The following is a 16,372-nucleotide window of genomic DNA, read 5'->3' as shown; positions in this document are numbered from 1 at the left end:
AGGAACTTTAGAAGTCATTCAATCCATCCTCTCAAAAATTTTTAAATATGAAAAAGTTTAATAACTAGAATTTACTGACATACATAAAATGTTATTATAAACCAGTGAAAATTAGTGGAAAAGGCTCAATCTTAAAAATTAACTTTAAGCTTTTTAGAAATACTATAGAATACTATGTAATGACTTAACCAATAAGTATAGTTTCCTTATAGGCCAATATCTGATTTCTCTTCAAGATAAGAAAAAATGAATCAGAGAGGAAAACAAAATCTTAGTTTTAACTAATATATTATCTAGAACTTAGAACTTACTAATATGACCATTCCCAAAAGGGATGATAAACTGACACTTTTAAAGGAACTACACCTTTTGATCAATGACACTTACCATGTACGAAGGTAAAGTTTTCAGTGTCCCTGGTTCTGGTCGGTGTATAAAAGGGCCTTCGATCACTCCTCGCTTAAGCATATGCAGTAGCAGTTTTGCATAAAGGTTTCGATTCTTCCTGCCCATTATTCCTACACCTGTTCCTGAAGGCTCGCACAGTTTTCTAATCCACAGTGCACACCTCTGCCGTTCTAGAAATACAGAAGAACTATTAGAGACTTGATTTCTCAGTAAATAATCATTAAAGACCTATGTAAATCTGTTTTTGTTTATAGCGAGGGTCAGCAAACAATCTTTAAAGGGCCACACAATAAACATTTTAGGCTCTGCAGGCCATATGATCTCTGGCACAACTACTCAATGTGCCACTGCTGCACGAAATCACCACACACTACATGTAAACAAATGAGCATAACTGTTTTCTAATAAAACTTTATCAAAAAGGCAGCAGCCTGGATTTAGCCCAGAGGCTACAGTTTGCCAACCTCTGGGCTAGGGTTTATCAGTTAATTAATGATCAGGCAAAACAAATGTAAAGAAACACTTTCAAAAATAAAATCTCTGGATTAATGTCAAATTTCTGAGATAAAAAATTTGCTGTAAAAACATCTCTAAAATAATTTTAGTTGTGTTGAAAAATATTTCTATAATTCTCATTATACAAATGGAGAGAGATAAAATACAGTTTTATTTAAGCATTTTAAACTTAACCTAAAATTAAATCTCAAATGTTTTATTTATTAAAGCTGATAATTTTCAGGGATTTGTAGTTGATTTATTTAGGGTTCCTTTTAACCTCTGTAACAATAATTGAGGGCTATTTTACGAAACATGTAATTTCATAAAATAATTATCCCTTTAAAAACTACCTAAAACATACAACGCAGTTTAATCCACATATAATAACCTATTGACTTATCTTGCCATGACACAGAATTGTTTTTAGGTCTCATGAAAACTATTTTGACACTAATCTTTCATCAGTCTAACTCAATTTGAGGATTATATATCTAACACAAATCGTAAGCCTGCTTTAATCCCGTAGTTCCTAAAGGTCATAGTCATTTATTATTTTTCCTACAAAAATCGCTGGCGCTGGATTTACTACTTTGCTTATACCAGATTTATCACTAGGGTTATGAGATCCAGCCTCTAAAGAACTTTTGTATTTTTGGCTTTGAAAATTACATAATCACAAAGCAAACCATGAAATAATGGGCATTCTTTGTGCAATAAGAAAATACAAACATGAAAACTGATAAATTTAAATAAACTGTTTTCAAGCTAAGTATTTTCTATATGCCCAGCAGCAAACCGAAATCTATGTAATTTTGGAATAGCCAGAATTCGGTACAACTTGATTAACAAAAAAAATTCATTCCTCTGCTTAAAATGATGGGAAAAAACCATTATCAAAAGTGGAATCCAGCTACAAGATGTAAGTTGTTAAGAACATTCAGGTTCTGGCCTGGGGTGTGAGTTCCCAAGCACTCACTAAGAATTAATTAAATAAAAGAGGGCCAGGAATGTACAATGACAATGAGTCGTGAACCAAAGACTGTAATTAATCCAAATCCATGTACCTAAAAACTCACTTTAAAAGAAAGTAAATATGAAGGTAGGTTATCTGAAATACATTTATAATGTGAGATTTTAATAAAATTTTTCCTAATCAGATCTAAAACAAAAAGAAAAAAATATCAAAAGATGACTGACACAGTTAGAAATATCATTAAATACTAATTCAAAAAAATCATTAATAAACTACAGGATATGAAATAATTCTGAAGAATAGCAGAGAAAGAAAGGTTACACAGTCTGACAAAGCAAGAGGGTAGAGGAGGAGGTTTGGTGGGAAGACCATGCCACGCCATGCTGGACTAGGAAAGGCTGCAGGCCTAGAACAATGGGTAACTCGTACACTACACGCCCTGCTCCCAACGCAGCTCCCGGGAATAAATATCTAATATTGACTTGGCCCCTCATTTTGAATATAGCGTTCACTTGGCCACTTCAGGGAAATAGGAAACTTGGACAGGGTAAAGCCGGTTTTCTTGCCCCGCTCCAAACCTTCCACTCAAAAGCTGCCAAGTCAGATTTACCTTGACAGTCAGTCTTATGCCTAGTATGACTTGGTGAATCTTCAGTGACCCCCCCCCAAACTCTTTCCAAGTGTTCTCTATACCTTAAATGATTTGAAAATTCTTTGACTTGAGACAAAGACTCTCATTCCATAATTACAGACCAGAAATTGGAGACAAGATAGAAGCAAAAACTCATTCGCTCTTGATTGTATTCAGTCAACTGATAAGCATACAAGACCAATAGAGTCTTTGCCATTTTGATAAACAAAAGCGTCATCGGACAGCAGGCTCCTGAAAGAGGAAACTTTTCCATGGTAGGAGGAAAAAGATGCAGGAAGAAAGCTGTAGCTAACTTTAGAGATCCATGTGCTTTAAGCTCATGACATATGAGAAGTGGTATCACAAGATCCTTCTGCGGTTTATTAAGACATTATCACTAAATTTCTATTACCCTTGAACAGCTCAAAGTAAACAATCCTACTAATCAGCTTAAGATAACAATCAGTACTAAAGGAATTTAGCTTTATTTCCACTTCGATGGCTCATTGGATTGATGACATAATATAAAGAAAAAAATTAATCTTAGAATCTAATTTTCAAACATAATCTTACCTGACCTATGGGGTAATTTTAAAACAAAGGGCTTCATATCTACCACAAAGTGATCGAATTCCGCATCCAGCTTCTCCCATTTTTCTTCTTCACTTCCCATTTCTATAATTCAGTCTGTAAAAGATTTAAAATTAAAGTATTAAGGATCTGTACGCTGAAACTACAAACCTCTGATGAAAAAGATCAAAGAAAACTCATTAGCATTAAATATCAATTTTCCCCAAACTGATCTACAAATTTCATGCAATTCCGATCAAAACTCCAGCAGAACTCTGCATGCGTACACAAGCTGATTCTAAAATTTATATTTTAGAAAGTTAAAGAGGCTAGAATAGCAAAACCAAAAAAGAACAAAAAACAAAGTTGGAAGACATACTACCCAACTTTAAGATGTATTATAGCTACAGTAACCAAGACAATATGATATCGGTGAAAGCATAAGACACATAGAAGAATGGAACGGACTGGAGAGTCCAGAAATAGACCAATGCAAATATAGACAACTGATTTTCAACAAAGGTACAATTCGTGGCAAAATAACAGTTTTTATAACAAATTATGCTAAAACAACTGGGCATCCACATGCAAAAAAAAGCAAACAAACCTCTACCTTAACCTCATATTATAAACAAAAAATGAACTCAAAATAAATCACAGACCTAAGTGCAAAATTTAAAACTATAAATTTATAACTCTTAGAAGAAAACATAGGAAACAACCTTTACGACCTTGGAAAAGGCAAAGAGTTTTTAGATACAACACAAAAATCACTACCCATAAGATAAAATTGGTATATTCGACTTCACTAAAATAAAAAACTTTGGCTCTACATAGAACTCTGTTAAGGGACTGAAAAGCTACAGACTCTATGAAAATATATGTGAATCATATATCTCATAAAGGACTTATACCAAGAACATACAAAGAACTCCCAAAACTGCAAGAAAACAAACAACCCAATAAAAATAATCAGCAAAAAAATCAATCCCTTTACCAAAGAAGATTTAGAGATGACAAATAAGCATATGGAAAGATGCTCAACACTGTTGGTCATTAGGGAAATGCTAATTAAAACCACAATGAGATATCACCACACATCCGGTAGGACATCTAAAATAAGAAATGCAAACAATGCCCAGTGCTGGCGAGAACACAGAACACCAGGGACTCTCATGCACTGCTGTAGGATACAAAGTAGTGCGACAACTCTGGAAACCCGGTTAGCAGTTTCTTCCACAGTTAAACATACATTTATCATATAATCCAGAAACCCCACTCTTAAGTATTTATCCAAATGAAACAAAATCCATACTTGTGCGAAAACCTGACTGTAATGTTTATAGCAGCCTTTTTCTTCTGCAACCACCAAACACTGGAAACAACCCAAACGCCCCTCACCTGGGGAATGGATAAGCAAGTCGTGACATAAACACACAGTGAAATGGTACTCAGCAACACCGAAGAATGCACCGATACACACGGCGATATGAGTAAACCTCAAATGCATTACGCTTAGTGAAAGAAGCCATTCTCAAAGGGCTACATACTGTATACATCCATTTGTATGACATTCTAGAAAGGATGAAAAATATGAGCATATAAAACAGATCAGTGGTTTACAGAGGTCGGCAGTGGGGGGAGATCTGCATATGAAGAGGTGGCATAAGGAAATTATCGGGGTGTTGGAACTGTTCTGCATACTGTCTGTGGAAGAGTTTATAAGACCCTATTCTTTTTAAGTGTAGAAACACAAGGAACTGTATCTCAAAAAAGTGATTGTAACTCTATATAAACTAAAATTATTTAATTCTCCTCAAAAAACTTAAAATATTGGTCATTATATTTTCCTAATTAGCAAATATATATACTGAATATAAAGGGGGTAAATCCCCAAAATCAGAAATGTAGGTTGACAAAATCCCTTAAATTAAAAGTATATCCACATTCAACATGTTCTTTTAAGTTATGAAATAAATGTCTTGGTAGGGATATGGACTACCTCTACATTTTGTTAAGTTCCTTCATTTGTCATTTATTCAATTTGCAAATTACTTTTTTGGGGAAAGGCTCTGTTCTGCCCCATCGTGATCCACGGAACGCCCTCCCTCTGCTAAATCAGCTTCGAATATTTAGCACAGTATCCTCCATTCTATTATCGGCAGCCTCTTCACAGAAAGTTCTCTCTACTCTGTCTCTGTAAGTAAGCCCTAGCTCTCACGGGCTAACCTGACTTCCCTCACAGTGGAGAAGTGACCCAAGGTTTCAAGTCCTCTGTCAAGTACATGCATGTCCTCCCTGGAGTCTTTCCGTCTCTCCCCAAACCTTGCCCAGGTAGGAAAACAGACAATGAGATCACACTGCCTTTCCAATGACCGCCATTAACCTCCGCCCCCAAATTGCCCTCTTATTAGGCTCCCACCATCTGGCTATACCTCCTACTCCCCATTCTCATCACTGCCACCTCCCCAAAACTCTTCTATCTGATCACAGCCTCTCATCCTCTTAGAACTCTCCACTCCATCTTCTGCTTACACTCAGCGAGATTCGAACCCCTGACACCCTCTTTCATTCCCTAATTAAGGGTTTGCTGGAGAAAAATGGCACTGTTTCCCATCTTACCAGAAGCCTCAGGAGTCTTTTACTATTTCCGACTCCACAAAGCAGCTTTTAAATATTTACCAGATATCTTAAAGCCCCTTAAACCGCTTCAGCCTCCCTCACGATTTATGTCCTGCTTCATGGGAAAGCAGTAGTCAGATAACGACACCCCAAAATGCTATTCCCACTACCTCTCAACTTAACCTCTCAGAGAACACATCCTCACGTCCTTTGCTTCTGCGTCAGAAGCATAAACTCGCCTTCTCCCTAATACCAGTATCTCTATCACCTATTAATTCTCTCCTCGCTGCGTCAAACTTTCCATCCCCACTGACTCCTTCCCCCACACTGCCCCCACTTTCTAAACTCCCAGAAACCAATATATCAGCCGCTACTCGGAAATATCTCAAATCCTGCCTCCATCTCTATCCTCGCTGCCACTGTCTCAGAGAAAGCCCTTCCAACCACTTACGTAGAGCCTACTTTACTCTTCCCTACTTTAGACCTCACTGATGCTAGAGTAAGTTTCCCAAGTACAAAGCGAAGCGTATCACTCCCTACTCACAAACCTCTCTGGGCTGCCCACTGCAACAGGATGCCAGCTAAGTCCAAAGTCAGGCCTTTAGGTGCCTTTGCGTTTAGAGCCCATCTCTCACCCTTCCCTAGGAGCACCCTTCCCTTTGCTTAACTACACCAACGCGCCCGCCCATGACCACTTCACCACCGGACAACTCCTCATCATTCTTCAAACACTCCAAGGACTTAGATGATTCCACATCCTTCTCACAGGCTGTTCCCTCTGGAGTCAGGTGAATGTAGCTCACATCCCTTCTGCGTAAACTCGCTCCACTTATCCTTATGCGTCGTTGCTCCATTTTCCGTGTATACTGCTCACATCTGTGTAGCATGTATCATGTGATTTCTTTTTTTTAACACATCTATGTATTACTCACAGGTCTTCCACCACCTATGAGATGCTCCTGGAAGGCAGGGACTATGACTTACACATCTTTGCAGGTACCTAGCACATTGCGTGGTAGGTGTTAGAAGCTGAAGAACTGACTGGTAAATAAATGCTAACGAAAGGGATTCACATCCCACTTTTACATTACTAGTAGATTTTTGGGGTTTTTTTTTTTTAAGATCTTGTTCTGAGTACCATATAGGTCTTCTAGAATAGAAATATTATATGCCCTTAATTCTCTTTACTTAAACTGATCACCCTACCTTCTGCATTATGTTTTCAAATTCAAGACTTAGTTAAATTTCATTTAAATGCTTTTTCCAATGAGTTAGTTGGCTTGGGGTTGTTTGGTTGCTTTTGTTTTGCGTTCCTACGATAACTAACTCCATTCCTCCAAAACTACATCAGTTATGTACTTGGTAATAGAGAGCTATGATACCAACGCTGGATTTAAATCATTAAGCTAAAAAGCAACTATTCAAGCGGATGAGCAAACAAATGGAAACTCATAAACCCAGAATTTTAAGCACTGCCCTGGCCTAAGTACACGTACTCCCAGGCTTAAACGGTATCCTGCCCATGTTTTCAAACATTGATCTGAGGGCACCCATAACTAGGGCTATAGCAAAAAGATTCTTAATCACTCAATGAACCCTTGGACACAAGAAAAGATGATAGTGTTTAATGTTACAGGAAACTAAAATTCAAAGTTAAGACTCATCCAAAGGCATGAAATTAAGCACAAAACTCAGATTAAGATTTTGAAATCTCTAGATCTCAGATCCATTATATCTGACCACTTGGCCATTTGCCTATAAGTCAACAATATATTCGACTAACAAAAAAGTATTTTGAAAAGTAGAAAGGCAATTGGAATACTATAGTAACATGCAATTACACATTTTTTTAAAAAAAACACAATAGTCAGTGTGATAGTTGGTAAAAGCTAAAAATATACTTCTCCTTATCCCTTATTCAGTCTCCAATGAAATAATGAAATGCAAAAAAGCCCAAAAAATTAAGTTACCATTTCTAACCTTCGAGGAATTCTTGCTATGCATATAACATCTTATAAATAAATTATATCTACTTAGTTCCATCTAATCAAAAGTTTTATTACTATTTATTAGAATTGCTGATTTCAGTTATTAGAATTGAAAAATAAGAAGGTATTTCTTTGACTTAGGCTTCAGGTAGAGTGTGCCTACTAGTCACATAAATTACTTCAAAAGCAAAAATGAAGTAAACTTGGTGACTCTTGTGTATATATATAGCTATAATCTATATTTGGATCACATCTTACATTTAACTCACTGGCACTGTCTTTTTTTACACCTGTTTCTATGTGGGCAGCTACAAAGTGAGCTAAGACCTTCTCAAGGTGCTTAGCTGCAATACGGGTCAGCAAAGCATAAGCAAGATAAATATTAAATATTAAATAATTATTCAAAGGTCTTGGGGAAACAAGCAGCCACAATCGCTAAACAAAGAATACAGCTCACATATATCATGAGCCTTGACAAACGATAAACATATACCTGAAAGTGGCATGGAATCAATTTTGCTCAATGAAACCATGTTTTAAATACGTGGTAAGTAGTTAACGAAAACTTGAACTATGTACTTCATTACATCAAAAGGTTTTCCAAGTGCATGTTTACCTGGCTTACACACCTGGATGTGTGGACAGTTACCAGTGAGCCTTCCCCGATTGTGCCAAAGGCATGCTATGTGCTCTGCAAACGCATCTGGCCCTTGAACAGAGGAGGAAGCTGAGGCTCCGGGGGTAAGTAACTGACCTAGTGTCCCACGCAAAGTGGCAGCCGGGACAGAAGACTGCACAGATTATCCTGCGCTCCACTGCGCGGCACCACTATGAAAAGGCACGTGTCGTTTCATTTGCTTTTTTAAATTTTTACTCATCTTTAAATAGTCAGAGCAAATAAAAATAAGAGCCGCACAATAATCAGAATAAAAGTTGTTCACATGGACTTAAGTGGTTCTCTGGGACATTTGAAAAGATAAATAAACTCAGAAAAACTCTGCAGCTCCCAGCAAGCCGTGATGCCGGGGCAGGGCCTCCCCAAGGCGGGTTAGGAGAAGCGTTCCCACAAAGGGGCCAGCGCGCCGGTTCTGCGCTCACTCGCGCGTCGCTGGCCCCGTCCTGACCGCGACGACTCCGGCGCGCCCGTGTCCAGAGCCGCTGGCCCTGCCAGAGGGGACAGAAGCCGCGCCCGGCTCGGGGCGGCGGCCTGCCAGGCCCTCTAGGCCGAGGCCGCTTCCCCTGCCTCGTCCCGGACCCCGATTTCCTCTCACGAGCGGCGAACCCTCGGGTCCGCTTTCCGGACGCCGTCATGTCCACCACCGAGCGGACTTGACTCAGAACTTTGCTGGCCCGGGGCCGGGCCGGACGTCACTCTGCACGTGAGGTCACGGCGGTGCGCCCCGGGACCCCCGAACGCGGCGCGCGCCCCTCGGGCCTCGAGAACGGGCCCGGGGCCTGCGGGGCGACGCCCCTCCCCGAACGAGCCGGCGCGGACCGGGCCACCGCCGCCCCACGCAAAGTTCCACCCGAGAACCCGGGACACGAGCGGAGGAGGGAGATGCGGAAAAACAAGAACCTGCAGCCGCCGCCGCCGCCGCCAAACGGTTTCAAATCCTTGCGGGCCGCGGCCGTCGCCGCCGCCCGGGAGGCCGGGGGCGGGGCTTCCGCGCACGCATCCCCGCCCCCGCCCCTCCGCCCCGGCCAGCGTGTGGCGCCGTTACCACGGCGACGGGTCCGGCGCCGGCGGCCGCCGCCCACCGCGTCGGAGGCGGGACTTCAGCTCTCTCTCTTTTCCCCGCCCCTGCCAGCCCCGGCGTGCGCGCGACCCCGTTGCCATGGCGACACATCTTTTTTTCTTTCTTTCTTTTTTTTTTTTTTCCTGTCCCCCTCCAATACTCCCCGGCCCCGCAACCTCCAGGCTTTCCTTCCTTCAGCCTGGTGGCTCTTGGGAGGGTCCCAGGCCCAGGCTTGCGGGATAACCAGACCTGCATCTGGACACTGCCACTCTCGAGCATCCCACGCAAAGAGTAGCTTGTGAACACTCGAGGGGCTACAGAGGAAGAACAGGCAAAGAAAATGGGATTCCTGGAGGATGTTCACAGAAGGGTGTGGCCATTATTTGGACAGACATCGGAGTTCAAGGGGTCCGAAAACATTAAGGACCGAACAGCCTAAGGTCTTTCTCACACCCCAGAGGCGAATGAGGTTGTGTTAAGATGGAAAACGAGCAATCCTTTTTTTTTTAATGCATTCAGATTCTGAAATTAAATAAAAAGTCTTCCTGTTTACCAATTTTGTGTACAATAGCAAAGTCTAGTGGAAAATATAATTTTGCTGCTCCCAAAAAGTTTCAATCACCTCAGGGCAGTCTCCGTGTCTGCATTGCTACGTCGCAGTGTTCTTCAGTTTTCTATGACATTTCTGGGAAAACTATATATTTTTAAATATACAGGCAGAAACAACATTTACATTGTAAAAACACTCACCTAAATGAAATTCAGTTTTCCACTGTTCTTTTAATCTAATTTCACAACAGGATTCCTTCTGCAGTCTCTTTGCAATACACTCTGTGATGCCAAATCTAACATAAGCACAGCTTGAAGTATCTTTTCAATTTGCCATAAATAAAATAAAAGATTCATTCATTTGTTACCTAGCTACTTTCGAGCTTCCAGAGGGAAGTCATATTCTTTCCAAGGTGTTTTTCAAACTCATCACACTGGAAGTAAAAACCAACAGTTCTTCATTATTTCAGAGACAAATCATAAAGACGAGGGGAAAGAAAAGGTGTAAAATGTTTTTAAGAAAGTTTAGTTTTTCAAAAGCATATTTGAACGTGTTTATAGCTAAAGAATGATCAGTAGTCCAGATCATTTGCACTGAGAATCAGGGATGCAAAACCCATACGTGCAGTTGCAGGAATTTGATCATTCAGTGACGAGGTTCAAAATAGATAACCCCATTGCTGGAAGAATATGAAATGAATTTGACAAATGATGTCTAAATGAACATGAGCAGAAAAGTGGAAGATGAAAAAAAAGGATCAAAGGAAAAAATGCAACAAAATCAAGTTCATCTAAGAGAAAATAATTGCAGCAGAAAAAAATACAATCGAAAGTTACAAAGTAAAAAAAAAAAACATTATGAAAGTAAATTTCTTAAAATGTTTTCTCTAGGTGAAAGGAAAGAGATGAGACAATGTCCCTTTCTACTTTAAAGAACTAAAAGATGGACACTTTTCCATTAAAATATGTATATGTATCTATACATACATACATACATACATAACAGTTGTTCAAACAAAAATATTGTTAAGCTATGCAAGTATATGTTTTGTTATCATTTTTGTTATACATATTTAGCTGGGATGCCAACTTTGACCTGAGCTCAGGACTCGAGCCTGCATGTCATGTTTAGAGGACTGGTGGGTGCCCACTTAGAATGTCCTTAACGTGAGAAACAAGGAGCTTCCTAGAAAGTAACTCATCCTAAGAGATTATGAGGAGATCTGGTCCAATGACAGTATAGAAACATTGAAGGAAAGGTGATTCTACATAAAGCACAGTGATGGCCATGGATTGACCCTCACCGAGGAGCTTCCTTTGAAAGTTTTAAAAAGCTATAGCTCTCCCTCATCACTCCACAGCCACCAACTGCCCGCATGGCCACAATGTGCATACAAATCAGAATTCCCCAAATGTCTGAAGTCCATCCACAGAGCCTAAGTTAAGAACTCCTGCTCTGAGTTTTATATCTGTTTAAATATTGAGAACAGAAGTCATAAGCAGCATTTGTAGCCATAATTTCTGAAGGCAGCAAAGTCAGTACAGACATCATTGCCCTTAACACTAGGCTCCAGTCGCCTCTGAGGCAGGATGGGCATTAGTGAAAGATGGCAAGCAGCTGGGATGCCTTCATCAAGCATCAGAGGCAAGAAAAGAGAATAATAACATCCTCACAGCTACAAACGCTTGGAGAAAAGCAAATGATGCACACTATATAATAATTTAGTAATATACAGAGCACACATGAGACCCATGCTGGAGACCTCTAGCTATATTTAGGAATTAACTGCTGAAATCAGAGTCCATTCAAAGACCTCAAGGGTGAAGCTGGATAAATACTCTTTTGTAGCTGTTGCAATACAGCCCCAAGCTTGCGTGACCTGACAAATACAGTTTCACATCAATGTTTTATGGCCAAACGTTTATGACAACCAATTAATATGATTCCTGTGTGTAGTTATTTCATAACGAATAATAATTTGTCAGCTCAATATACATTCATTGAACACCTAGTATGTGTAGATATCTTAAGGGGATGTTCCTCCTACCAGTAAGGCTCTGACACCTTGCTCTTCACCTCAGTTTAAATGTCACTTCCTTAGAGAAGCCTTCAGTAATTCTCAAAACACCCCTTACGCTTTTTCAAAACCCTTTGTTCTTTTCCTTTATTGTGTTTATCAAAATTTGTAATCAAATGTTAACTCATATCAATCATCTTTTTTACAATGTCTGTAAACTCCATAAGGACAGGGACCAGATTTGTTGGGTTCACCATTGTAGAGCCAGCACCTTGCAGAATGTCTAGCATGTGGAGGCAATCCACAAATGCTTAGTGAATTAAAGTATGAATGCAGGTTGGTCTATTGTGCTTTTCTATGCACAATTGTGGGGAATACGGCCACCCCACAGCCCCCTGATTTGCAAATCTTCCATTCAAGAGGCCTGGAAGACCAACTTTTCTGAACCCAAATTTCTTTCTACAAGAGTGAATCTAATTGGCCTAATTTGATTATAAAGTCAGTTAGGAAAATATATACTGGAAATATATACTGAGTGTTGTTTTATATTTTTAAAAGGTATTAAGGCTTAAACTTTATTTTCATTAAAAATATTATTTTCTATCGGCTACAAATGACTTAAATGAAAGTAGGTATCCTTTCAAAAACAAATAGCATTTTGTCTCAACTTTTAAAAATCAAATGGTAACATAATTGATAATGGTAGTATCAACATGACCCTAAAAAATAAATTCTTTTTTCTTTCCTGTGTGGGAAGCTAATTATGCTATTTTCTCATGTTGAAAGGGATCTGTTTATTTTCAAAATATAAACTTAAAATTAAGAATTAGTCTAGATAATACTGAACAATGTGAATTCAATTATTCTCTATAGAAAACATGGGAAAATGTGACCTTTTACTAATTATAAAAATAATAATTATTCACATGTAATTTGAACTAGGCCTGCACTTTGTTATAAGTACTAAATCTGATGATATCTATATTTTAAATTTCTGCTCTATAAAAGTATAGTATCTATAGCAGATCTACCTCCATTTTGTTTAAGCCACTGTTATTCAAGTTTTCTGTTTTACAAAGTCAAATGTAAATCTGATATAGTAACTTCTTTTAACTTAACATTACATACATATAAAACTTAAATATTTTGGAAAATCATTCTTCGGATACTTTAATTGCCATGAAGATCGATCCAAGAATGTAAGTCTATACTAATAAATACGGAAAATGAGTTATAAAATACTTTATAAACCATTAACCATTTTACGTACTTGCCATGCACACAGAGAAAGGAAAACAACCTGTGAGGATATGAATCGATTCTGGACAATGACTGTCTAGGTGAAGGATTTAAAGATGGTTTAAGTCCTGTCAGTTTTACTTCCTAAACATCCTTGAATCTCTCCAAAAAAAATAGCACTATTTTGGAAAACAATGACTTAGACACAAAATTATGAAATTCACTATATTTTTCTCCTCTAAAACATTGTAGAGTTAAGGTGTGAACAGCTCCAATGTGACTTTACCCCATAATTTGAAGGATTGTGAACAAGACACAAAAACGTAAGACAAGACACAAGAACAAGTATTAGTGACTTTGAATCACTGGTGGGTTATCGGTCAATTATTTCTACTTACTATCAAAAATAATCGAGAGTCAATGATAAAGAGAAATGAAATTTTTCTTCCTAGACAAATTCTTGAATTGTGTTTTTTTCCCCAGATTATAAAAGCTTTACTGCTGTTATAGAAAAATTGGAAAACACCAAAAGGTTTAAAGAAGAAAATAAAAATTATGTGTAATCTTACCATTTTGGAACAACCACTATTAGCAATTGTACATGTTTTCTCAAGTCATATATATAATAAAAATAATATATAATATATAAATATATATTTATTAATAACATATAAGTATGCATTTATATATAATAAAAGTATATATAAATCATCTTAATGTCAACTTATTAGTCTAGCACATGAATGCAACATAATTTGATTATTCTCCTGTGATTGGATATTTAAGTTATTAGCAATTTTTGGCTCTTAAAAATAATATTAAAATAAATGCCTTTTAATATATGCATTTTAGTTGAAGTTTTAGCTATCTCCATAAAAGGTATTCCTATAGACAAAAAAAAAAAAAATAAGAAAGGCTTTTGATCGGTACTGTCAAATTGCTTTCTAGAAGTGTTTTGCAAATTTGCAATTCCAGTCAACAATCCCTGAAAGTGGCTTTCTCACATCAACAATTTTTCTAATCTATGCTAATTTATGTATGAAAATAGTACCTTTTTTAAATTTGCATTTTCCACTATTAGAAAAGTTGAAATATTTAAATATAATACTCTATGCCTTTTATTCTTCTACAAAGTATCTCTTTAGCCCTTTGTTCATTTTCTGGAATTTGACATGATATACATATTTTCCACATTTTTATTTATTTTTTCAAAACTAGCAATGGCTCTGTACACAGTACTTATGCATAAGCTGATTTTCTAAATAATCGAATTTAAGTCAGTGGTTCACCAGTGGCATTTTTAAGATACTCTTTATCATTGGAATGAAATACATGAATGACTTAGCAATCTAAATGGAAAGCAATTTGCAATTTATAAATACCAAGAATGATCATTATTATGTAAACACATTAGAAATAATATCAGAATAATCCTGCAGCCAGTAAATCCCTTAAATTGGATAGGAAATGATTCTGAACTTCCTATTTACAAGTCACAAAAGTATGAACTATACCGCATAATAGACGTAGTTAGTATAAAGAGAGTAGAAACTGAGAATTATGAGGCATGCTCTATTTTCTTCACTACTAAAAAATAAAATAAAATAAGAGTGCCTTTAGCGCAAGGGTTCTGGATTACTTCCGTATGTCAGAACCAAGCCACGTTCACCTTTCCATCCTTCTCTGTCCTGCCTTCTTGGGTAGTCCATGCTCAAGGTTATTAAAGAGATAAACTGACTATTCTTCCTCCCTCCTCTTCTTCAATAACATACATATTGCCCTAACCAATATCCATACAAACTAGCAACCACTTAATAGGGCACTTCATAGCTTCACCTATACAAATATCTCTCCGCCAGCCTGCTTCATCACCCCTTCCTAGGCTGTAAAATTCCAACTGTCGAGTCGGGCTATTTTCAGGAAACCACCGGGAAAATTCATAGTTTAACTAGCAGCACTCTACGAATGGCAGAACAGACATAGTTTTGACATTTGGACATCTGGTCCTGTCACTGATTAGCTTTGCGACCCAGGTAAACCAAGTTACATGATTTCCCTGAGCTTCAGTTTCTTTACCTTCCTTATTGCATGATTGGAAAGATAGTAGGTATTACGGAGGGTAAGCCATGTAGGCATCTTTACCCTGCGCTCGACACAAGGAAACTTCTGTATCAAGTCAGTCATCTTTTCATTCTCAACTGTCTTGTGAGGAATAAATGCCACCAGGAGGCAGCATTGGCACACGAAGGCCTAGTCACGCTGCACAGACGCACATCCATCTCGCATTCACACACACACATGCACATATACACACGCTCACACGCACAGACTATACACAAACAGCATACACACATACACACACACGGGATGAACACTCACACATATGCTCAACTACACACACGCACGTAGGCACACATCCCGAGCTGTTTTCTTTTATTCCTTTTTTTTTGTTTTAATCTTTTTAATCTTTTATTTAGGAATTAAGGTGGGGAACTGAATTTTCAGGCTAGCCAGTGGGAAATTTCACTGGGGAATACCTATCTTTGAGTTTGGGGGTCTCATTTCTCATTTCTGAGGCCCCATCTATTGAAAGATTAGTCAATGTCTTACAAATGAGAGAAGCCATTTTCTGTACTATAAACCAATTCTTGCAGGACTATGTTATAGCATGAGAGACAAATTAAAACACGGGCGCCTTTGTATTTAGAAGGCATCCTGTCATAATGTGAGAGAAGAAAGCTGGTCATTGGGAAGGACATCTAGGAATCCACCTGTCTGGAAGACAGGCCATATTGGCAGCTTACAGGGGTCACGGGGTCTGCAGGTGCTGGTTAAGTAGCATCATAGAAGATGAGAAGACGAAATTCAGCCACGCTAACATATAGGATGATTACCGGCAACTGCGGTTATAGTTTCACTCTTTCTTCAGTGGGCTGTCTGTAGGAAGAGGAGGGTGGTGCTTCCTGGACTGTCAGTCAGTGGGTAAAACACTGCATCCTGTGGCTGGGAAGGCGTAGCCCAGTTTCGATGACAAGCAACCTGGTGATCTAAGTGTTTAAGAAGACAATATTTGGAAAAGAGAGTCTACTTATGGGATTAAATGGACCACATAATCATTAAACAGAGGGGCTGCAAATGGA

General features: G+C 38.5%; 1 protein-coding gene across 1 annotated transcript in view; it reads right to left on the bottom strand.

Moving 5' to 3' along the window:
- The window catches only part of CEP112 (centrosomal protein 112), a 107,575-nt gene extending 98,224 nt beyond the window's left edge, over positions 1-9,351 (bottom strand). The window contains 3 exon segments of the mRNA XM_036221979.1: positions 388-578; positions 3,084-3,197; positions 9,267-9,351. Of these exon segments, the coding sequence (XP_036077872.1) occupies positions 388-578; positions 3,084-3,183 (291 nt within the window). The 5' untranslated portion in view covers positions 3,184-3,197; positions 9,267-9,351.
- Between the last annotated feature and the right edge of the window lie 7,021 nt (positions 9,352-16,372).

This window comes from Rousettus aegyptiacus, unplaced genomic scaffold (assembly GCF_014176215.1).
Source record: "Rousettus aegyptiacus isolate mRouAeg1 unplaced genomic scaffold, mRouAeg1.p scaffold_m13_p_6, whole genome shotgun sequence".
Classification (NCBI taxonomy): domain Eukaryota; kingdom Metazoa; phylum Chordata; class Mammalia; order Chiroptera; family Pteropodidae; genus Rousettus; species Rousettus aegyptiacus.
Note: the sequence above shows the minus strand (reverse complement) of the source record. Positions and strands in the feature narration are given on the sequence as shown.